Source organism: Mytilus edulis, chromosome 8 (assembly GCF_963676685.1).
Source record: "Mytilus edulis chromosome 8, xbMytEdul2.2, whole genome shotgun sequence".
Taxonomy (NCBI): Eukaryota; Metazoa; Mollusca; class Bivalvia; order Mytilida; family Mytilidae; genus Mytilus; species Mytilus edulis.
In genome coordinates, this window is record NC_092351.1 from 1,769,618 (window position 1) to 1,794,656 (window position 25,039).

Genomic DNA, 25,039 nt, shown 5'->3' on the forward strand with positions numbered 1-25,039 from the left:
CATGTTTCCCAGAATTGAATCAATCAGAACACATACAATGGATTTAGTATAAAGATAGTATAAACTTTCTGAAACAATATGACCTTGTGCATATTTAAGTATCTGACTTTACAACAAATACAAGGTTTGCACCTCATTTTTAGCCACATATTAACATCTTCTCAATCACAAGAAACTTGAAAAAAAACTTATTTAATTTAGTTATACATCGTTTATTTATTACATTTTAATAATAATAAGTTAAAACTTTTTTCTTAAACTGAATCAATCAGATATATACGAATAAGGTTAAGCTTTCCTCCATCCTTGATGCAACCTGTCTGACAGAACATCTACTAAATCTCTATAACACGCAAGTCCAGCAACATTGTTATCTTCATCGGGATCTATGTCATGTACATATAACTCACTAGCATGTAAATCGGTCCAGTTAGTTTCTAAGGTCAATGGGTCAAAACCTACCCATTCAGTATACCGGTACTTGTCAGTTCTCATGGTATATCCCATAATTCTTATATCTATTAGTTTTGGCTGATCGCTATTTTCCTGGGGTGAATCTGATGGTCGAGGATACTGACTGAAAGCTGCAGATTTCCATTTCAGGTCTGAAGCACCATGACTGAAAACAGTATCTTTGATGACGGGGACTAAACTAGTTCCTTCAGTGCATAGTTCGATACCAGGACCATTTTCTGGACATAACTCAGGAACCATAATGCCACTTAGTTCAGATATCGTTGGAAAAACATCAACAAGTTCAACCAAGGCATTTGTTACTTTGTAATTATCTTTGCTTATTCGATCATAGATAGACTTTCTGTGTAGATTTTGTCCATTATTGGTCAGACCAGGCACATACACAATCAAAGGCACTCTCGTTGCTACCTCAAAATTACTGAACTTAGACCATTCCTGGTGTTCTCCTAGAGACCAGCCTGCAAATAAAATTCAAAATCTGATGTGGTGTCTAGTGTGGTAAGGAACCTATATACATGTAGTATTGAATAGCATATAAAGCAATTTTCACAAAATTCATTTTCAATATATTTCCCAAAATATCTGATGTAACATTAAGACTTATACACTTGTATACCAATTGGTTGGCCAGTCAGCCCCCAATTTAACAACACCCAGTAAGAACCACACAAAGTATCTCTCATTTAAATTTGATTTCAATTGGTTAAGCTATTCTCAAGAAAAGACTTTGCCTTTATTATTTCTCAAACAGACTGAGGAAAGCTATACTCTTATTGCTCAATAAAAGATCATTGAATGGTAACGTCCAATTTCCTGCTTCAGCAACCATGTTTGGATGTAATTTCATTTTGCTTTGATGAAATTGTAGCTGAAAAACTCCGTTTCATTTGCATAACAATAAATAACCTTTAAAAATAAGAGAAATCTCTCAGCAACTAAAATGACTACATACGATCCTTTTTCGGATTAATTGGGTCTTATTTTCGACCTCCTTCAGGCCTTGCGGTCATAAAACTTTCGAGCACGATTTTTGTACTCAGACTCGAGAATCAACCAATCAAAATGCTTGATTTCATGTTTCGAGCATGATGTGTGTGCTCCGAGCACTGAGCAAAGTTTTATGACTTCAACCCCAGCAATTACACTGAGTACTAACCATGATCCCCCATAAATACTATCACAGTTGTACTTGAAAGGTTGTGCTGATCTAATCCTTTCAGTAACTGTCCCACTTGGTCGTCCATATAAGAGGTAGCTGCATAGTAACTTTGTCTCACTAACAGCTACAAAGATAAAACAAAAACAACTATTGCCAACTCTTAATATTTTCTTACCCTTAAATAATCAGTGCAAATTATTATGCAACATTGTTTGTAAGGTTCATTTAGATTTCAATGGCATCAGTTCAAATGTATGATTTGACGTTGTTTTCTGTCAGTTTCAACAGAATGGGAATAAAAATTTTGTATTTTAAGCTCTGACCTCGTTGGTGATTTGATGGTATTAAATTAAGTTTACAGTTATCTCCTAAGTAGTAAATTTCAATAACTGTATTTATTAAAGAATTTGGATGAATTTGAGTATCGTGTCAGATTTTGAATTACAGTATATACATTAGAGAACATCTAGAATGTAGGATGTACTACAAAATACAGTTAAATAACACATTTGTCAGGGGCAGATCCAGCCATTTTAAAAAGGGGGGGTCCTAACCCAGGACAAAGGGGGGGGGGGGGGGGGTTCCAACTACATGCCCCCATTCAAATGCATTGATCGTCCAAAAAAAAAGGGGGGTTCCAACCCCCGGAACCCCCCCAGCCCCTCTGGATCCGCGCCTGTTTGTTATAGTCAGTCTCTTTATCTTTATCTTAATGATTAAAGTACAACAACTGAATTGCAAATATATTTTAGCTCAATTTCAAAAGAAGCAAAAAAGAAATTGCTTGTTTTGTTAACATTATAAATTCAAATGCACATTTCCTTCAATTAATGATGCTTATATTAAAAGATACAAATAATTGATTATTCAAAATTATAGAAAAATTGATGTAATATACTGTAAACCAACTTATCATTACACATACTGTATTTTGCTTTAAAAAAATACAATTTATTGAATCTGTCTTTGAGGCAATCAAGCTTCCATGAGGCCAATGTTTTTTATGCCCCACCTACGATAGTAGAGGGGCATTATGTTTTCTGGTCTGTGAGTCCTTCCATCTGTTCGTTCGTCTGTCTGTCTGTCCATTCGTTCGTTCGTTCATCTGTCCATCCGTTTGTCCCACTTCAGGTTAAAGTTTTTGGTAAAGGTAGTTTTTGATGAAGCTGAAGTCCAATCAACTTGAAACTTAGTACACATGTTCCTTATGATATGATCTTTCTTATTTAAAATAAAATTAGACTTTTGACCCCATTTTCATGGTCCACTGAACATAGAAATTGAAAAACATAGAAATTAAAAGTGTGAGTTTCAGCTTAAAGTTTTTGGTCAAGGTAGTTTTTGATGAAGCTGAAGTCCAATCAACTTGAAACTTAGTACACATGTTCCTTATGATATGATCTTCCTTATTTTTAAACCAAATTAGACTTTTGACCCCATTTTCATGGTCCACTGAACATAGAAATTAAAAGTGTGAGTTTCAGGTTAAAGTTTTTGGTCAAGGTAGTTTTTGATGAAGTTAAAGTCCAATCAACTTGAAACCTACCAGTAGTACACATGTTCCCTTTTGGTTGATCTTTTTTACTTTTAAGGCTAAATTAGATTTTTTACCCAATTTCATGGTCCATTCAACATGGAAAATGATAATGCGAGTGGGGCATCCGTGTACTTTGGACACAGTCTTGTTTCATCCTATTTTCCAACACATATATCACAAACAGTGTTGCTGATTGACAATCTGCTAATCAGGCAGTGGTGAAAACATTACAAAAAAAACCTATTCAACTTACCATTAATTCTATTTCAAAACCTATAAATATATATTCGTTTTCTTTTCATGATCTAGTAATTCAAGATTTACTCTGGTTGAATTGCACTAGAAATTAACAATTAAGGGCAGATAACTCTGTAATTTGCTATCATTTTAACCAAAATTTATTATGATATTTTTTGAATTACCAGACACAACGAAAAAATGACCTACCAATTTGTACTTTGGATGAAAGTAACTTCAAACTGGGATGGTTAGATCAGTGTTTTTTTCACTCATGTGTTGAAATTCTTTTAAATTGCCTGATTCTTAGAAAGACTTAAGTTCCATCTTACCTGGTAATGCTTAGGTAAGGGTCCATAAGGGAAACTAACATTTAACATTTTAACATCATCCCTTTCTCTAAGATCTGCCCAAGGATTCCAGGCAACTAATGGCAGCTTTGGAGGTAGACTAGGATCAGGGGCTAAATGTATTTTATCTAATGGGTATAAATCTGAAATAATCCAATATTAAATAATGTATACAAAGCAATTTAACATGAGGGCACATTAAGTAGTAATAATTACTACTTAATGTGCCCTCATGTTAAACTTTTTTTTTCAAAATTGTATAAGGTATAAAAATAACTAGATATCATTGAGATGGGAGCCATCTCTGTGGGCCCAGCTGTGAATAATGTGCATTAAAAAATTGTATCTTTACCATAGGACATGCGTTTGTCAACTGAAATCAAAATTTTTGACCTTGACCTTTGACCTAGGAAGTTATAAATAAATTATGACACACCCTTTGGTGTTGGTTTATAAACATGTCAAGTATAAACTTTGAAATGATAACGGTTCTCAAGATATAGAGCGGACACGATCTTTACCATAGGACATGGGGTTGTCAACTGAAACCAAAGTTTTTGACCTTGACCTTTGACCTAGGAAGTTGCACATAAATTATGACAAACCCTTTGGTGTTGGTTTATATACATGTCAAGTATAAACTTTGAAATGATAACGGTTCTCAAGATATAGAGCGGACACGATCTTTACAATAGGACATGGGGTTGTCACTGAAACCAGAGTTTTTGACCTTGACCTTTGACCTAGGAAGTTGTACATAAATTATGACATACCCTCTGATATTGGTTTATATACATTTCAGGTATAAACTTTAAAATGATAACGGTTCTCAAGATATAGAGCGGACACAATCTTTACCATAGGACATGGGGTTGTCAACTGAAACCAAAGTTTTTGACCTTGAACTTTGCCCTAGGCAGTCGTTCATAAATTATGACACACCCTCTGGTGTTGGTTCACATAACATGTCAAGTATAAACTTTGAAATCATAACGGTTCTCAAGATATAGAGCGGACACGATCTTCACCACAGGACACAGGGTTGTCAACTGAAACCAAAGTTTTTTTACCTTGAACTTTGACCTAGGAAGTTGTACATACATCATGACACGCCCTCTGGTGGTGGTTAATAAACATGTAAAGTATAAAGTATGAAATCATAATGGTTCTCTAGATATGGAGCGGACACAAAGTGTTACGGACGGACGGACGGACAGACTGATCACTATAGGGCGACCCGCGGGCCCTAATGAAAAGTTATATTTCAATATGTATTTGAATTTTATTTTTTTTAAGATTTAATCTTTTCCCCCAAAAAAAACGGAAATATAAGGAATAATTTTGAATGGTGACAAATAAGGGGAAGAAACTCTAGTAGAAATATGTTTGTAAAACAACAGTGCAATTTATTTACGACCTAAAGCTAAGGTAATTGGTGTTAATTAACAGTGTGTTTGACACCAAAGCTGTTAAGTGAAGCCATGCACTTAATGGGTCACTTCATTTGACAGTTTACACAGCTAGATGAACTTCCTGTTCATGGAACAAGTACGAATTTGCCGGTATTTCAAAGGAATAATACTTATGAAATCAATCTTTAGGCTAAGAAATACGGGTGAAAACGGGTCATTTTCGGAATTCCCGGGTTATACAATGACCCGACAGGTGTCCCATGTGATCCCTCAGAATTGTGAAAATCTTGGGTCACACCCGCAGAATACGGGTCAGTTGACAGGTATGTTTAATTACATCTATGTTATTAAAGGATACTTGTAGTTGTAAAAAGGATAAATACCAGAAGTAAACCTAAAAACAACATACAGTTTAATCTTCACTTCAATCCAAACATTTTTCAAGAAAATCCAATGATATCTTTTGCACACTTAAACTTTCTAAATTTTCAAATGGTTGCATCTTAAAAAGCATGCACACAACCCTTTCAAAACTTTTTATATTTTCGATATATTATTCATGCAATTTCTGTCAAAAAAAGGAATTCTTGAGTGATATGTTGTTAACTAACTAAAAAATGTTTTGATTGTTTTGTTTGGTGGCTATCTAGTAGATGTATATTCCATCTTTCCTTATAACCATATTTGATACAAACTGAGATATTCTCTAGGATACTTCAGTGGAATGTGAGGCTTATGATATCCAACAGCGAGGAAAAATGGTTGCTCTGGAAACCTTGAAACATTCTGCATGATCTGCAATGCATGCTGGGTACTTTGTAGATCAGGTAGAGTCTTCTCTGGCATGGCTGTCACATCAACAGGACAAACTATATTCATATAGAGCTTTCCATCAGGCCCTGGACATACCTATAACAGAACAGGTTATTTTAATGTAGTGTTTCCATCAGGCCCTGGACACACCTATAATAAAAAAGGTTTTTTAAAGCAATGGTTCCATCACATTTGCCAACAGCTGTAACAGACCATAAACAAATGAAAGAAAACATATGCACCATTTGAATATGACCTGCTTGTTTGAAGAAAGAATTCAAAATGAAATCAAGGTTTGTAACAAAATCAGGTAATGATGTCTAATGACCAGCTGTACAAACCTTACCCATCTTATATTTCTGAGCTGACGGATGGTAGGGTCTGAATGACCAGCTGTGCAAACCTTAGCCATCTTATATTTCTGAGTTGACGGATGGTAGGGTCTGAATGACCAGCTGTACAAACCTTAGCCATCTTATATTTCTGAGCTGACGGATGGTAGGGTCTGAATGACCAGCTGTACAAACCTTAGCCATCTTATATTTCTGAGTTGACGGATGGTAGGGTCTGAATGACCAGCTGTACAAACCTTAGCCATCTTATATTTCTGAGCTGACGGGTGGTAGGGTCTGAATGACCAGCTGTACAAACCTTAGCCATCTTATATTTCTGAGTTGACAGATGGTAGGGTCTGAATGACCAGTTGTACAAACCTTAGCCATCTTATATTTCTGAGCTGACGGATGGTAGGGTCTGAATGACCAGCTGTACAAACCTTAGCCATCTTATATTTCTGAGTTGACGGAAGGTAGGGTCTGAATGACCAGCTGTACAAACCTTAGCCATCTTATATTTCTGAGTTGATGGAAGGTAGGGTCTGAATGACCAGCTGTACAAACCTTAGCCATCTTATACTTCTGAGTTGACGGGTGGTAGGGTGGTACAAACCTTAGCCATCTTATATTGCTGAGTTGACGGATGGTAGGGTGGTACTGACCAACTGTATGGATAATCATCTGTTTTCCCTGATGCTGCACCTTAAATGAAGACATGAAGATTACGGAATATCATAATATTATGATATTATTTGAAGGATGAATGATAAGTTTATTGACTGCTATCATGTACGATGGAAACAAAAGTCAGCATTTTTTCCCTGCACTGTGATCATGTGGAGTCAAATTAACTGGTGATTTATCAATCTTTTGCATTGATATATGTCTATTTATTGATGTTTTTAAAATTTTGTGCTATAAAGGTGGTCATATTAAATACAAATATTAATACAAACTGAGATATTCTCATATAAAAGTGGCTTAATTTTTTTTTCATCTATCTTTACAGAGTTAATTCCCATTAAACAAATTACCTGGGTGGAAGATTTTGCCAACAGAGAATGTGACATATCCATTGTTTTTGAAGTGTTGTGGTAATGTTGTGAAGTTTCCTCCCCTTTTTCGCCAATATGTATGCTGGTCATACACATGTGTTGTATTAGGGCGTCTACTTGTTAGAAAGGAAGCTCTACTAGGTCCACAAATAGCTTGCTAAAATACAAACATCAAAAGTTATCTCCCCTTCTGGGGCAATCCATTGTCTGTATTGCTTGATGCGATTGATTATCTATACAAAAACAATTTATATTGCTCATTAATTAAAATTGACAAATAAATTACCAATTTCTTAACTACCAGTATCACTGATTCAGGGGACTTTTTTATACAGCTAATTCATACCATAACTTCTGTTTCTCAACCAACATTCACTTGGGATAGTTTTGTAAATTTAACAGGGTTAATTTCCAGTTCACATTTTCAAATCTGATAAGATAAATTACTATTTCTTTTTGTAGATGAATTTTTCCTGTTTTGTAGCCTGTCCCAAGACAGGAGCTTGTAATTCAGTGGTTGTCTGTTGTTGCTGTGTTACATATTTGTTTTTGGTTCATTTTAATTGCACATTAATTACCGGTAGGCTGTTAGTTTTCTTGTTTAAATTGTTTTACATTTGTGATTTCAGGGCCTATTAAAGCTGATTATGTGGTATGGGTTCTGCTCATTGTTGAAGGTCATCCAGGTGACCTATAGTTGTTAATTATCTTGTGGAGAGTTGTCTCATTAGCAATCATGCTACATATTCTTTTTTATATTTAAGTTTCCATGAAAAATGCAAACATAAGCAGCAATCTCAAGAAAATGGCTGTACCAAGTGAGGAATTAGTCCAAATAATTATGACATTTTGAAAGACTATTATATTTTTTTTCTTTGACGCCTTACATCGATGTCAAAGCAAAAATTTAAATGGCCTTCCAAGACATCATAATTATTTGGACTTGTGATCAAGGATCTGTTATCCAATATTTAAGTTAATTGATACAGTTTAGTGTTTGGTTTTGTTAGGTTTTTATTCATCATCACCTTTTTTTTAATTTACCTTGGAGTTCCATATTCTGGATATTACAATTTTAAGAACTATTATTGCCAGGAACATGAGTGAGTCACATGCAACAGACTTATACTGTGGATTCATTAATATATGTTTTATACCAAATTGTGGATTTCGTGGGGACAGCATGTTCAGTCATACAGTGGAACCACAAACTTAAATGTTCAACAGATAACAAATTTTCTTAAGGAATGTATGCAGACTTTTATTTAGGGGCCAGCTGAAGGACGCCTCCAGGTGCGGGAATTTCTTGCTGCATTGAAGACCTGTTGGTGACCTTCTGCTGTTGTCTGTTCTTTGGTTGGGTTGTTGTCTCTTTGACACATTCCCCATTTCCATTTTCAATTTCATTTGCCATAACCACTAAATTAGATATCCACGAATATGCAAGTTTTTCTCAAGCCACCAAAAATTGGTACCCACGAATATAAATTCACAGTTAATGAAGTGCTTATACAACAAACCTGGGCATACGTTCTGTTAAAAACTACTGATTGACTTGCAAGGAGGTCAATATTTGGAGTGATCAAAGGTTCATATCCATAGCAACCAAGAGATGGTCTAAGATCATCTGCTACTATCAACAGAACATTCAGTTTCCCTGAAAAAAGTAAACAAAATATTTTTTTACTTGATCATAATTCTTTAATTTTGATAATTTAATTTGATAGATTACATAGATATAGGAAGATGTGGTGTGAGTGCCAATGAGACAACTCTCCATCCAAATAACAATTTAAAAAGTAAACCATTATAGGTTAAAGTACGGCCTTCAACACGGAGCCTTGGCTCACACCGAACAACAAGCTATAAAGGGCCCCAAAATTACTAGTGTAAAACCATTCAAACGGGAACACCAACGGTCTAATCTATATAAACAAAACGAGAAACGAGTACATCCCCTTTTAAGCCATCTTATCTTTATTTATTTATTGTTCTTCAATACTGTTTGTACAAGAAGGCCTAGTCTTATCAATCCCCAACACTGTATCATTATGCATATTATTATTACAGGTTATGTAATGTACTGTTGGGTTGATCTTTCTCTTGTATTTGCCTATCTTTACTTATACAGTCTTTTTCCTCCTATCTTCCACCTCAAGTTCTGGTTCTCAGATCACAACTTGCCTTCTGATTCATGCTAAATGCTTTATCAGAGTTACCATTGCATTGGTGTTTATGACAGATCTTTGGTAGTTCCTTTTTAAATTACACATCACTATTTAGAGTTTGACATACACGATGCACAAACAAGTCTTGTGTACTACGAGAAGACTTTTTTCACCATAAGTTGTGTAGTCTTGCTACAGTTGTGTTGCTTGGTTGTTTTTCTCATTTACAAATATAATTATACATCTACTTTATATAATTGAGATAGAAAATGGGGAATATGTCAAAGAGACAACAACCCGACCAAAGAGCAGATATTAGCTTAAGGCCCCCAACAGGTCTTCAACACAGTGAGAAAATCCTCCACTGGAGGTGGTCCTCATCTGGTTCCTTAACAAAAATTATTTTTTACCAGTGCAGTACTGAAATATATGAACTATTAATTCTAAATAAAAACTAATTACCTTTAGAAATAGTCACTAGAACCAGCAGGAACAGTAATCCATGACATATATTCATCATTCAATATTCAACAACTGTCATGACTGTACTTCTTCATTCCTACAAACACCCACCAATAGTAAAATAAACACATGATTATAATAGCTTGATAACTATACAGATATTCTATAAAGAGTATGAAGAGCATAAAAATACAAAAACTCTTTTATCTCCCCAGAGTTTAACAAAATGTATAATATATGTCAAAATTTAAGTCCAAATGTTAATGACATATAAAGTTTTGCTTTTTTGCATAAATCAATCATTTGCCAAAGCTACTTGGGGACAGGACTTATTTTTTATTTTAGAGAAATCTTTTTTTCTTTCTTTCTATAAACATGATACATAGTTTAATGGGTTACAAAGATATAAATCTCCTCCAGATTATTGGAAAAACCTTGGAAATTCCAAATCAAGATCAACAGACCAAAAAAATGTTGGAAAACACATAATAATGGAAAAACTAAGTCATCTTCCAGCAAACTCATGTATAGCATTTACTGATGGGTCCTGTCTTGGCAGTCCTGGCCCTGTAGGAGCAGGTGCTGTCATTTTTCCATCAAATAATCAACAACAAATTGAAATTAGTAAAGCTGTATCCAAGAAAGGATCAATACTACTCGGAGAACTGATCGCCATTAAACTTGTTGTTGACCACTTTTTAATATCAGAAAACAGACAAAACACAGACTCAATTACACTTTTTTCAGATAGTCAGACCTCAATTGGAATTTTAACTTTAAACTGGAAATCAGAAAATTACATCAAAGTCATAAGAGAAATTAAGAAAAACATGAAAGTATTAAAGATGAATGGAATTCCATTAAATTTTGAATGGACACCTGGTCATGCTGATATCCAAGGAAATGACATTGCTGATTCACTGGCCAAAAAAGGAGCTAAAGAAGCTGAAAAAATAGAAGAACCATCAGAAGTAACCAGGCAGGATATAAAACGTTCAGCAAGAGAAAGTGTTTTAAGAAAATGGCAGAACCAATGGGAATCAAGTCAATGTGGCAGAAATTATTATAACTATCATCAAAAAGTTTGTCAAAAAATACCAAAAGATTTACCATCCAAATGGTCGTTTTCAATTATTACTAGTTTGAGAACAGGTTATTGTGATCTAAATGATTATAAATCTAAAATCATACCATCATCAGACAAAAACTGTTCCTGTGGAGAGCCAGAAACTGTAGAACACTACCTTTTACATTGTTCTAACTATGAGGAGGCTAGAGAGAGGATGAGAACATCTATTTACTTTATAACAGGAAATATACGCATGGATTTAGACACCTTACTAGGAATTGATGAAGAAGACATTAATAGAGACAATCGAAATGAGATATTGTGCCATCTGGAAAATTATTTAACGGAGTCTGGTAGATTCAAAAACACTATACAGCAAAAAACACTATAATTCTAAATCAAAATTAAGTCAAAATTTGTTAAGCAGCAGCGGCCACCATTTCAATTAAGTACATGAGTGAAAATTACATATGTGAAAAAACTACAAAAGAGGAAACGTACACATTTGGGACACTTACTAAAGACTAAAGACTAAATGTTTTTCTGCATAATGCAATCATAAAGATCTTGAATTGCTACTTACTCAGTTACTGCCTATAATCATGATAATTTAACTATTTACAGCGGTCTAGTGAGTGAGTGAAGTTAGTTCAAATAATTATGACATCTTTTATAAAAAGCTATTATACTTATTTTCTTTAAAAGGCGTTGAAGCAAAAAATTAAGATAGCCTTGCAAGAAGTCATAATTATTTGGACTACAGCGGTCTGTGTAATGACACTGATACAAAACAAAAAGATAAAAGATTTTGGAAAAAAAGGTGGAGGGCTAAACAAATTGTTCTGTCCAGTGTTCCTAAGTGTCTTCTGCAAGAATTGTGTAAAATTTATAAAATTCACCTTTACTAAATTTTATATGTATCTTGTCAGTAAATTAGAAAAGATTATTATGTATCTTTAAATACTCTTAGATGTTTACTTCATCAGACTGCAAGTGCAGTCCACATGTTGAAGTGGGATTATTATACTTATATATATTATCAATATACTATTTCCAAAATAGCTTGAAACTAATATAATTGTCCCAGATAGAAGCATTGAAGATCATTGAACTGTTAATCAAGTGTGTAATATAAAGTGAAAGTACATACCCGTATTTGTTTCTAAAATTATATATTTGTAAACCGGAAACTACTTGTTTCGTTTTGTATGCAGCATGTCTAAGAAAGAAAAAGATGCCACTAAAACTCCTGTTGAAGTCGGTAGTCATCGTCTCGAAGTTGTAAGCTATTTCTTAATCACTTAACAATACCCTTTTCTCTCTAATTTTAAAACTTAATAAACAGAGAGCATTATTCTGAGGAGAAATTGTCTTCTCCCAAACTCAGGACCTCTGTCACAGGTACTTCACTATACTTGTTTCTATCCATTGGAAGGTCGACTATCAATATAAAGATTCTATTTATATGGATAGCCGACCTTCCTTTGGCTATGGATAGAAACAAGTGCCTGTGACCTCTGTAACTTGACAGCACATTATACACCTTATCGCTTATCCCGGCTGACCCGGCCGCTTGAACTTTTGACGTCAACAACAATCACTTTTCCATTGTTGCGTCAGATATTTTGTTTTATGACGTCTAATTTTTACGGGAACCTGTGTGATATCTAGTAATGGCAGACATATAGCGATAAGGAACTCACTAGTCCGAGATTACTCTGACGTCCAATGGTTGTTTTGCCAGAAAAGATAGGGCCCCAGCTTGTCTGGCAAAACAGCAGTTGGATGTCAGAGTAATCTAAACTAAACTCACAGGCACTTGTTTTTATCCATAGCTAAAGGAAGGTCGGCTATCCATATAAATAGAAGCTTTATATTGATAGTCAACCTTCCTATGGATAGAAACAAGTGCCTGTGATCCACGACTAGAGCCTAGAGCAGTGGAGCACATACACTTGTTTGTTTCTATCCATACATGAATATATATAGGAAGGTTCACTATCCATATAAATTATAAGCTTCTTCCTTTCTCTATCATATGTGGATAGAAACAAATGCCTGGTGACTGTGCACAGGCTACCGGAGTCGAAATAATAATGATGTCTTGAAAGGCTATTTATTTACTTTCTGTGGCGCCCAAAGGGCCCAATGTGAGCTTATATGCCATCACTTGCTGTTCGTCATCGTCTGTCGTCATGAACTATTTAAAAAATCTTCTCCTCTGAAACTACTTGATCAAATACCTTCAAACTTTAACTTAATATTTCTTAAGGTATCTAGTTTATAAATTGTATCTTAAGTTTTGATCCATCTTCAAAAATGGCCACCATGGCTAAAAATAGAACATAGTGGTCAAATGGCATTATGCAGTTTTTGACTTATATCTCAATAACTGAAGCTTTAAAAGCAAATCTGACTTGGGTTTAATCGGCCATGAAATAATAAGACAATTCCAACAACTCATTGTTGGGTTGCTGCCACCTTTTTGTTAGTTTTAACAAAATTTTACAGTTTTTTGTTATTATCTCGAATATTATAATGGATAGATGTAAACTGTAAGCAGCAATATTGTTCAGCAAAGTAAGATCTACAAAAAAATTAAATGACCAAGATTGTCAATTGACCCCTTTAGGAGTTATATTGCCCTTTAAAGACAATTTTACACAATTTGTTCATCAAGTTTACTAACATTTAAAAATCTTCACCTCTGAAATAGAGGTGAGCAATTCAGCCTCATGTTGCATATATTCAAGACTATAAATGCTGAAAATTGTTTCCAGACAGGAACTCAATATATTTTTATTGTTACATTTTATTTTTGTACAAGTTTTACATTTACAAGTTATGTAATATTTTGTGTGTAGCATTGGACAATGTTGGAATACTTTGTACTACATGTATATATCTTCTTCCTATTGTTCTGAATTTATGAAGTTTAATCCTCTTGCTGCCAAAGGTACATTTATGGCTTCTACCATTGTCTACACACAAAAATTGTTGATTGTCAAGGTGTCAATGAATGTTGTCTCAGTTTGTTAAGAATATGTATTCTGGGCAAATGAAAAAATTGTGAACAGGAAATTCTTTTAACAAACAAGTACAAAATGAAGTATCTTCATGATCTATTAAAAAAAAATATGAACTAATATCACTCATGAATCCCTTTGTGGGAACTTTAACATTAGTATAACCAAGAAGTTCATTCTATTTTTACTGTAGATAGAAACACCAGGAGAAGAAGACGAAACATGTAAAACATTTGTATTCCATAACGAAGACCACACACTGGGAAATTCTCTACGTTATATTATAATGAAAAAGTGAGTACTCTGAGAAATAATGAAGATTATGATAATAACAAAATTAATAGATGTACATTGTTTTGGTAAAGCTTTTTAACTACAGATTTTCCTCTGGTTTTATTTAGTTGTTGGTTTGATGTTTTATCATGTATATTGAAAGTTAAACTTATTTTTCCATTTTATCATATTTTTATGGTAGGGATTAGATTAAAACACAGTACGTCCTCTAATTGTAGTTATTGGCCTTAAAAATTTATCTGAAGGTCAACAGAAAAAAAGTCTTGACATCAAGGAAAATTTAAGTATCATTTTCTAATCAGTCATAATATTTAGACATATTTTCTTCTAACTTAATAAGCTTGATAACTATGATTATGGTATGGGTATTATTTTTTTCATAACTTTCTATATTTGATAATGATATGGTTTTGTTTTTGTAGTCCTGATGTAAAGTTTTGTGGCTACAGTGTTCCCCATCCCTCGGAACTTAAAATCAACTTCCGTGTTCAGACCTATGGTGAGTATTTATAATATTCATGTAATAAAGTATGTGAAATTTCATCTCTCAATAGAAATTTGTTGCATATTTTCTCAACTCATTTCAACCATGTTTCTTGGTTATAAGAAACAGTTCTGTAATCATATTTTTTTGTGATTCATAAAAACAAATTTTCGCAGCTGAATATAAATATCACTGGAATCTCATGTTGGTCAATGAAAATACAAAGCGGACACAATAAGTCAGAATGGTGGATAATCTAATTTGTTTTTCCAAAGTTCTTTATATTTTATAGGTTAAATGAATAGATAATATAAATTACTTTGACATTGATGAAGAGAAGTCAGAAATCCCATCAATATTGACATACTGTAGATACATAATTTTTTGTGGCATACAATTTTATGGAATGACAGATTTCATTGGTATAGAAGAACTAGGAATTCAAATCCTCAGTGTATAAGAAATGTGCTATAGAAATATATGCAGAATTTGGTGAACCACAAACAAGACAAAATTAAAAATCTTCAAAAATACAAATTTTCCTCAATCCACAAAAAATTGATGACTTCTCAGTAGATTGAATCAAATATGATTTCCTGTTCCAACTGCAAGATAAGTTTCTTTAAGTTTCATGAAAATATAAAAACAGAATTGCTATGAACATGCTTTTTAACCAGATTTTTATGACAAAAATGTTGGTTATTAATTTGGGGATGTACGGCGGGCAGCCTGGCATTAACTCATGAACCGATCAACCAAAAGTTTTAAAATTTTAATATGTTGTTACTGACAACTAAACGAAGGTCAAGTTCAATAATGGCGATTTTGACTTTTACCGTTCAGGAGTTATGGTTCTTGAAAGATTGGAAAATGGAGTTTCCAGTCGTGTCCGTGCATTTACGCATGAGCTGTTCTACCAAAGCTACCCATATTTTAATATGTTGTTACTGATGACAAAATGGAGGTCAAGTTCAATAATGACGATTTAGACTTTTACCGTTCCGGAGTTATGGTTCTTGAAAGATTGGAAAATGGAGTTTCCAGTCGTTTCCGTGCATTTACGCATGAGCTGTTCTACCAAAGCTACCCATATTTCAATATGTTATTACTGATGACAAAATGGAGGTCAAGTTCAATAATGACGATTTAGACTTTTACCGTTCAGGAGTTATGGTTCTTGAAAGATTGAAAAATGCTGTTTCCAGTCCATGCATTTACACATGAACTGTTCTACCAAAGCTTCCCAAATTTCAATATGTTGTTACTAATGACAAAACGGAGGTCAAGTTCAATAATGACAATTTTGACTTTTACCGTTCAGTAGTTATGGTTCTTGAAAGATCGTAAAATGTCGTTTCCATTCACAATGTTGCATTTACTCATGAACCATTCAATCTAAGCTTTTCAAATTTTAATATGTTGATACTGAGGACAAAATGGAGGTCAAATTTGATATTGACGATTTTCGCTTTCACCGTTCATCAGTAATGGTTCTTGTGATATTTCCAGGACACAAATAAATGTTAATAAATCTGGTTTGCTGTCGTTGTGACAGCCTCTTGTTTCTTTATTGGCCCTTGTTTAAATTCCTGATTCTAGGCAAATACAGAAACAGTTTCTTGTTAGCTAGATTTTATATGGTTATCTTTGACATGATATTATTAAGGATAAATGGGATTGAATTTCTAACCTGTTGAGTTACAACAGACATGAGGATAAGATATTGCTCTTAGCCAACTTTATTTCTTTATTATTACAGGGAAACCAGCAGTGGACATCTTAAAGAAAGGTTTAAAAGATTTAAATGGTGCATGTGAACATGTGTTACGGACCTTTGAGGTAAGATATCAAATAAATATAGTTCTAGTGGACAAGGATTAATGTACAAATTATATATAAGTAATCTCAATAAAGCTATACCAACCATAGAATATAAAGACTCAAAACACAGCCACTCTTTTGATAGTGCATAAGGAGTTAGTTAAGACTAGTTTTAGAGTTACTTATCCTAAAACTTATCTTCCCTTTCATGCTCTGCCAAATTACAAATGAAATACAATATATACATGATATATGCAAATTATAATGAAATATGTAATTAAAATTCATTATTATTAGTTCAACACTGTTAGCCTTGATTTGTTAACTTTGGAGAAATAGAGTCAATAGTTGTAGACTGGTCAGATTTACCTTGACAGCTCAATTGTGTAGGATTTTGATTAATAACTTCACACCTTAAAAAGTTAAATAACAACAATTCTGAACACTGATGGAAATTTTACATGGAAAGTTTCTGAGCAAAATCACAGGCTCAAACACATCAAATGAAGAAATAACAACTGTCATATTACTGACTTGGTACAGGCATTTCTTATGATCAAAATGGTGGAGTAAACCTTGTTATTGCTAGCTATAAAACCTCTCAAAAGAAATGAAGGACAACAACCAAATCTTAGAATAACCCACAATCAAATGGAAATTTTCCATATCAACATATCAATTGAATAAGATTATTTAAACTTTTGTGCATACATGTTTGTTTTAAGTTTCATTTTTCATTTACAATTCCTTTTTATTTAATTTATTTTCAGAATAGTGTGTCAGAGTTTAAGAACAGGAATACATCATCTGAAATGGACACAAGTTGAGAAATGAATTGTTTATTAATAAATCTAGTAGATTTATGTGTGTATAAAGGTACACAATAAGTTTATATGTGTATTTGAACAATGCTGAGGAATATCATGACAGTATCATTACAAGTGCAACACAAATTTCATGTGAAATTAGAAGGAAAATTATATAATTGTTATATATTATGTATATGTTGAATTGTTTCAAGGAAAAATATAGATTCACCACTTGTTTATGTTTCTATTTGTTATTAGATATAGGAAGATGTGGTGTGAGTGCCAATGAGACAACTCTCCATCCAAATAACAATTTAAAAAAGTTAACCAATATAGGTTAATGTACGGCCTTCAACAGTTGTTCCCATGGGATGACAATTGTTTGTTAAAACAACATGTCTTCTAAACAAAACAAATATGTTGTCAATCAAGAAATAAAGCATGTGAATGATGTCAGTTTCAAAGCATTTGTTGTTTCAATAATTTTACCAAGCATGGTTTGTCTCTCCATAACACAAGAGAACATTAAACATCTTATTTCTGTTTTGACTCATATATGTAAAAATTTATATTTGATGAGTTGTCTTCAGTAATTTAAAAAAAGTAGTTGGTACTTTATCATATGGTACAAAAATCATTCCAAAAAATCAATTCTTGTTGGCCCAAGGTGACTTTTGAAATGTAGATATCATTGAAAAACCTTCAAATTATCTGCTTTTGATGCCAAAATTCCCTTTTAACCAGATTTTTGCGACAAAAATGTCAGTTATTGATTTGAGGATGTACGGCGGGCGGCCGGGGCAGTCGAGCGGTGTGGCGGGTGGCAACCAAATGTTGTCCGTGCATTTACTCATGAACCCTTCAACCAAAGCTTTTAAAATTTTAATATGTTGTTACTGACAACAAAATGAAGGTCAAGTTCAATAATGGCCATTTTGACTTTTACCCTTCAGGAGTTATGGTTCTTGAAAGATTGAAAAATGGCATTTCCAGTCGTGTCCGTGCATTTACGCATGAAATGTTTAACCAAGCTCCCCAAATTTCAATTTGTTGTTACTGATGACAAAATGGAGGTCAAGTTCAATAATGATGATTTTGACTTTTACCGTTCAGGAGTTATGGTTCTTGAAAGATTGAAAAATGACTATTCCAGTCGTGTCCGTGCATTTACTCATGAACTGTTCAACCAAAGCTTTTCAAATTTTAATATGTTACTGATGACAAAATGGAGGTCAAGTTTAATAATGTTGATTTTGACATTAACTGTTCAAGAGTTATAGTTCGTGAAAGATTGAAAAATGGCGTTTTCCATTCAGATTGTTGCATTTACTCATGAACCATTCAACCTAAGCATTTCACATTTTAATATGTTGATACTGATGACAAAATTGAGGTCAAATTTGATATTGACAATTTTCACTTTCACTGTTCATCAGTGATGGTTCTTGTGATATTGGCAGGATAAAATAATTTTAATAAATCTGGTTTGCTGTCGTTGTGACAGCCTCTTGTTTGGCATTAAAATTGAAATATCTTTTTTAAACTCATCGTTGACCTATTTTTTTATTGTTGTTTTCTAATATGCTGTACCTAAACTAAGTAATTGTAAAATTTAAGCGATTTCTGTAATTTAGTTCCTTTTTTATTTCGATATTACCGCTATTTCTCCTATTAGTTCAACAGAAAAAAGGACATTAACAAAAATGTATGCTTCTTGTGAATGCAGATTGTGAGTGTAAATGAACGTGACCCCATTTTTTTATTTCATATTTCTATGAAGTGTAAAATAAAGTTCATTTATAGAAAAATATAGTGAAATCCTATATTAAATAAAAAAAAATGATTTAGACCTTGGAGCACCCATAAACTATAAACTTTTGTAGGGAGATATTGACGATAAATATTTATTTACAAATCAAAACTATGTACATCTGGGATCTAAATGTGAGAACATCATGCCAAGGTCTCTTGTATGATGGTAAGCCTGGCCTTGAACCTTTCTAGTGTATCTGATGTTGTGGCTTTTCCCCGTAGAGTGTTCCACTCCATGGTTGAAATTAGAAGGAAGTAGTATCTGTACTGGTCTTTTTAGAGTACGCTGTATGCGATGGCCCCCCCTGGTCGGTGAATATGTAGGTTTGTAGTAATTATATAGGTTAATGTCTAACAATCTTGTATCTTATAGGTCAATGTTAAGACAGTCTTTGAAGTAGTAATCTTTAAATGACTCCCATTTAAGGCGCACCGTAAGAGAGCTGACAAAAATTGGGGATGAGTCAATGTATTCATTGTACAAGAACGTAGCCACTCCTCTGCACTTGTTCTAGATCTTTTACAAGGTAGTGGTCCCTTACAGTAAAAGCATGTGCAAGTGTTGAATCAACCATGGTGATATAGGCTTTGACTTTTGGTTTATACCGCCCTAGGTTCTTTCTCAGGAAACCCAGTGTCCTTGATACCTTACATAGCGTCTGGTTGATATGTGTCTTCCACTGTTGTGATTTATGATGACTCCCAGGTATTTCCTATGCTCAACTGTATCCATGTAGTTGGAAGTTCCTTAATTGTGGATTTTTTTGTCGGTAATACGTATCACGATGCACTTTGCGGGATGGAAATTCATCTGCAGTCAAGACTCCAACTCTGGGAGTTTACAATTATCCACTCGACTACGCCTGACCAACCCCAATATTGACTGCGATCATTGTCCTTTAAATCTTTATTCAATGGTTTATAACAGTACTAATTAATAATTCCAAACAAATCCAACTTTGTATAATCTCACAGTACCACCATGTATGTAATTGCATTTGATAACTAGTATAATTAGTGGGGAACTAGTTGAAACATTTTGTGTTTTATATCTATCTTGTTTAACTGGTTCTTTACTTGTGTATTGCTCGATCATATTTGATAAATGTGTTGTGGATGTTAAACACGTTCTGTTGAAACTTTCAAATTCATCAGCATTTCTTCCGAACAAGATATAAAACTCGATACATTTTTGTTTCCTGTGCTGAAAAGAGATTCCAATGACTTATAAGACCCATTTTATTTTTAAAAAACTACAGCCCAACAGTGGTTTACCAGTATGCATTTCATCCGTCTGTCATACAAGCTTTAAAGTCAGGTTTAATCTTATTTTTACATAAGGAAATACTTTTACATAGTCAGGAATATGACCGTTGTTTCAATTTGTTTGATGTGTGTGAGTTTATAATTCTGCTATTTTCTAAGGGACTGCCCATTTTGAATTTTCTTTGGAGTTGTTATTTACATTTATTTATAAATTAAGTTCATATGATTCTGTTCATAATATACCTGTGATTTATACACTTCTGATTAAAAGCATATCTTACAATGGACTGTTCACTCAATCACCTGTATAGTTTAAGATGAAGTTATGCTTTTATATTTTGTAATATTTCTTTTTTTTTTATTATTTGAACTCCGATATTCTTAGCAGGGACTTTAAAAGCTCGCATACACCTTGTTTCCTAGCCTCGTACAAATACAGCTGATATTTATAGACACTAAACAGGTATTGTCTATATATGTCAGTCGTGCAGATTTTATCTGACCTTGACCTTCTTTTTACGGTTCACTGCTCAGTGTTAAGGTTTTGTGTTTTGATCTGTTTTTCTCAATCTCAACTATATTTGTTGTATGGAAGAATTGTTAGCTGTACATGTCTGCCTGGCATTGTCCATCTGAACTTGACCTCATTGTTATATGGTTCATTGGTCAATGTTTAGTTGTCTTGGTTAATGTTAAATTTATGTGACAGTTGTAATAAAGATTTATACTTAGGACTATCAACATAATGTCAATAATAAGTAAAAGAAGGCGAGACATTTCAGCGTGTGCACTCTTGTTAATATATTTACCAGAAATATACTTTAAACTGTTGTCACTTATCCAAACACAGGCACTACAAATCCAGGCATATACAATAAATGCACAGTCAAATTCTAATTTTAAATCATTTTACTTTAAATTAATTTAAATAAACACTAATTTCAAGAATCAAATTAATACCAAAAGGTAAATTTTACGTATTGTAAACTTCGAATATCTATCTCCAAAGGGTTCAGCCAATAATTCATGTAATATTTAATTGAGCTATCTCAAATTTACCCGTAAAATCACCATTATTTGTTCAATTATAACTAAATTAAACACAAACACGTTCTTAATATAAACTCAAACACCTGACGTTTAAAATAAACAATCATTTGGCCACTAGTACATGGTATGAACAAAAGACGCTTTAAACCAGGATTGGTAAAGGTTTGAATAAGTTTGTAGGTTTCTATCAGACTGAGCGTGTGTATACAACACAATATATCTGAATGAATTAAGACTACTTAAAATATCTTGGCATCCATTTAGAAATTGACAACATGTATTATGCCAGTGGAATATCCTTTCAGGCTAAAGCTTGCTCGTTTTCAATGCTAAATCTCGTGTTGTTTATTTTGTAATTAGAAATATCAAAACGTTACATTTTAGAATGAATTACTTTCATTATCGTAGTGCACATGTTACTTCACAAAGTTTATTTGTTTCCTTTTCGAAAGCTGTCACTTTAAACTCTGTATTTCCAAATTCAAAATCAACTGCGATACACCGTTTTCCTCTAGTGGAAGTAGTTGGCAATTCAACAGAAGCCTCACACAAGAGTTTACATCCTTCATCGTCTGTATAAAACACCGTGTCTTCTTTAGTTATGAACACTTCGATCTTTATTGTACTTTGTCTTTCCTCCAGTGTTTCATATTCTCGTCTGATATTTTTACCAACTTCTACCTTTTCCCCTTTCTTTATTAAGATATCAAATACTTTATTACAACGTTCATTCCCATCTATGTTAACATATTTGCTATCATCATGTTTCCCTGCTTCAAATAAAGGTTGAATAAGCCTACCATAGGTATATTGTGCAATTCGAGATACGATGAAATTAGGTCCATGACCAAAGAGAACAGCACCTTTTGCTACGACCATATCTGCATCATCAGGAATGATTATATTAACGTTTGGAAATGCTTTTGACATTTCAGTTTTAAAAATTGGAGATAATGCAAAGCCCCCAACAACGAGAAAAGTGTTAACTCCGTTCGATTGTGGATCAATTAAAACGCTGCGTATATTAGTGATAACCTTTTCTATGACGTGTTCAAACATTTCTTGTATTATGGTTTTTGAAATTTGCAATCTTTCTTTCTTTGCAGACACCAAATGAGAATAAGGAGAATTCTCAATGGCCTCCGCAATATTTTTTCCTGATTTTATTTTGTAGAACGTTTCCAACGTTTGTGGATACTTAAAGTTTATATGAGTCTTTGCCTTTAAGGATTCTGAATAAATTTCCCTCTTCAAGTATTCAATCTTTCTTAAAAGGTCAAAATAGCTTGTTGTATGCTGTTTTATAAAACTCTTAAAAAGGTCTTCGCCAACAATGTTTTCAATGAATTTTATGAATTTCTGGTCAATCATCGTGCTTCCCCAATGGGATCCAGACGGTTTACATAGTTCTGTTAAAATACCATTTACCGCTTGGTGAGTTGTTATTTCAACGGTCCCACCTGTATGTAATAAAAATCAAACCTTTCATTCCGTATTCACGACGTGTATTTATATGTAATTCAATTATAACACACACACACACGCACACACACACTCAATCACACTCATCTCAAGTTCAGTAGCAACATTCCAGCAGCACCTGCATTCGGGGTATATATCTCCCAATTGATACGATATTCCCGTGCTTGCATTTCCTATCATGATTTTCTTGATAGAGGGTTACTGCTCACAAGGAAGCAATTAAACCAAGAGTTCCAAATGGTGAAGTTGAAATCATCACTTCGTAAATTTTACGGACGCCATTACAAGTTGGTTGACCGTTATGGAATAACCGTTTCACAAATGATATCGGATATGTTCCTTACGTCGTAACTACAATCCCCGTCCCTTTCATGAATGTGACCTACCGAATTAGACTATTTACCGGATTTGTAATCACATAAGCAACACGACGGGTGCCACATTTGGAGCAGGATCTGCTTACCCTCCTGGAGCATCTGAGATCACCCCCAGTTTTGATGGGGTTCGTGTTGTTTATTCTTTAGTTTTCTATGTTGTGTCATGTGTACTGTTGTTTTTCTGTTTGTCTTTTTCATGTTTAGCCATGGCGTTGTCAGTTTGTTTTAGATTTATGAGTTTGACTATCCCTTTGGTATCTTTCGTCCTTTTTTTAAATGTCTTGTTCAAATGAAAGCCCTTACCAAAACACTTGCAATGTCAATCCCTGTTTACGTGTTGTCACCTTTAACTTGATTCATTACAAAAAAATAACAAGCAATCTTTCTCATCCAATGGATGTTTAACCTGTTACCGTTTGATTGCCATTATTCGTTTGTTTCTCTGTCCTATATTTTCGCCCATTTATCTGTTTATTTATTGTAACCGTGTCGTGTAATGTTGTAATTTTAATGTTATAATTAACACTGCCATCCATTAAAGCGGGAGGTTTGACATGCCACAAAACCAGGTTCAACCCACCATATTTTAATAAAATGCCTTGTACCAAGTCATGAAAACGGACATTGTTACTTCATAGTTCGTTTCTGCGTATGTTACATTTCGGTTTTGTGTTTCTGTTGTGTCGTAGTTGTCTTATATTTGGTATGTTTCCCTCAGGTTTAGTTTGTAACCCGAAATTGTTTTTTCTCTATCGATTTATGAATTTGAACAGCGGTATACTACTGTCGCCTTTATTCATCATGTTTATTTCTGTAACTTTTGTCTAACAAAGGTGTTATACGAGCATAGCGTTTCCCTCATCAGTCTTTGCTAATTTGCACTTTTATACAATGTCCAGAATTTATCTTTATTTCAAACAAAGAAATACTTGGTACGATCTTCGTTCCACCTTGTCCAGTACTAAATATTTCATTGCATACTGTGGATTCACTCTTTTTCATCCGTATTTTCCCTGAATACAAGCTTTGCAACCTCAAGTTACCTTATCGAAACACCCAAGATATATGTGTATGACTAAGATTTCTTTTTACTGCAATGAAATGTTGGATTAATTTCCGACAACTGTTAATTCAGGGAATATTTTTTTCTCGATTCCATTTCGTACGCAACCAGGTGTGACGTACTATGATTTTGTTGTATAACACTATAAGTACACATAGACAGATGAGTGCAGTTTCATTATACAGATTAAGCCATACGTTTATAACATACATACCCCCAACGTCAATCACCAAGTACTTGCAATTCAATATGTCATAATCAGATAATTCAGGGATCTTTTGCTTCCTATACTTATACATGTACTGGAAATAAATTGATACACTTTCCGGTTCGAGTGCCATGAGAAGTTTGTTTCTCTTAATCCCTGCCTGTAATGATAAACGTTGAACAATTTTATCTTTTAATAATAGGTTTCACCAATTAAATCACTTGTAAGTAAAATCTTCTTTTTAAGTAATGACTTTATCAGTGAAGCCGAGGT

General features: G+C 33.7%; 4 protein-coding genes across 6 annotated transcripts; 2 read left to right on the forward strand and 2 right to left on the reverse strand.

Annotated features, from left to right (window-relative positions):
- Window positions 1-176: 176 nt before the first annotated feature.
- On the reverse strand, window positions 177-12,248 carry LOC139484594 (iduronate 2-sulfatase-like). Of its 3 annotated transcripts, none has more exons than XM_071268371.1 (9): window positions 12,225-12,248; window positions 10,006-10,102; window positions 8,896-9,032; window positions 7,355-7,532; window positions 6,934-7,022; window positions 5,868-6,081; window positions 3,743-3,903; window positions 1,634-1,760; window positions 177-935 (listed from the first exon to the last, which is right to left on the reverse strand). In XM_071268371.1, exons 2-9 carry the CDS (start codon window positions 10,061-10,063, stop codon window positions 289-291), a joined length of 1,611 nt encoding a protein of 536 aa, XP_071124472.1. In that variant the 5' UTR covers window positions 10,064-10,102; window positions 12,225-12,248; the 3' UTR covers window positions 177-288. The 3 variants fall into 3 exon arrangements, with proteins under 3 accessions (XP_071124472.1, XP_071124471.1, XP_071124473.1); XM_071268370.1 differs by lacking the exon at window positions 12,225-12,248 and adding an exon at window positions 6,389-6,440 and having other exon boundaries at window positions 6,986-7,022; window positions 10,006-10,142; XM_071268372.1 differs by lacking the exon at window positions 12,225-12,248 and having other exon boundaries at window positions 10,006-10,155.
- On the forward strand, window positions 10,497-11,465 carry LOC139486684 (uncharacterized). The gene has a single exon (XM_071271603.1). The coding sequence runs from the start codon at window positions 10,497-10,499 to the stop codon at window positions 11,463-11,465; it is 969 nt and encodes a 322-aa protein (XP_071127704.1).
- On the forward strand, window positions 12,222-17,541 carry LOC139484597 (DNA-directed RNA polymerases I and III subunit RPAC2-like). The gene is made up of 5 exons (XM_071268378.1): window positions 12,222-12,355; window positions 14,294-14,394; window positions 14,817-14,893; window positions 16,638-16,717; window positions 17,470-17,541. Exons 1-5 carry the CDS (start codon window positions 12,290-12,292, stop codon window positions 17,524-17,526), a joined length of 381 nt encoding a protein of 126 aa, XP_071124479.1. The 5' UTR covers window positions 12,222-12,289; the 3' UTR covers window positions 17,527-17,541.
- A 4,494-nt stretch (window positions 17,542-22,035) lies between these two features.
- Window positions 22,036-22,566, reverse strand: LOC139486685 (heat shock 70 kDa protein 12A-like). Its single transcript, XM_071271604.1, has one exon. The coding sequence runs from the start codon at window positions 22,564-22,566 to the stop codon at window positions 22,036-22,038; it is 531 nt and encodes a 176-aa protein (XP_071127705.1).
- Between the last annotated feature and the right edge of the window lie 2,473 nt (window positions 22,567-25,039).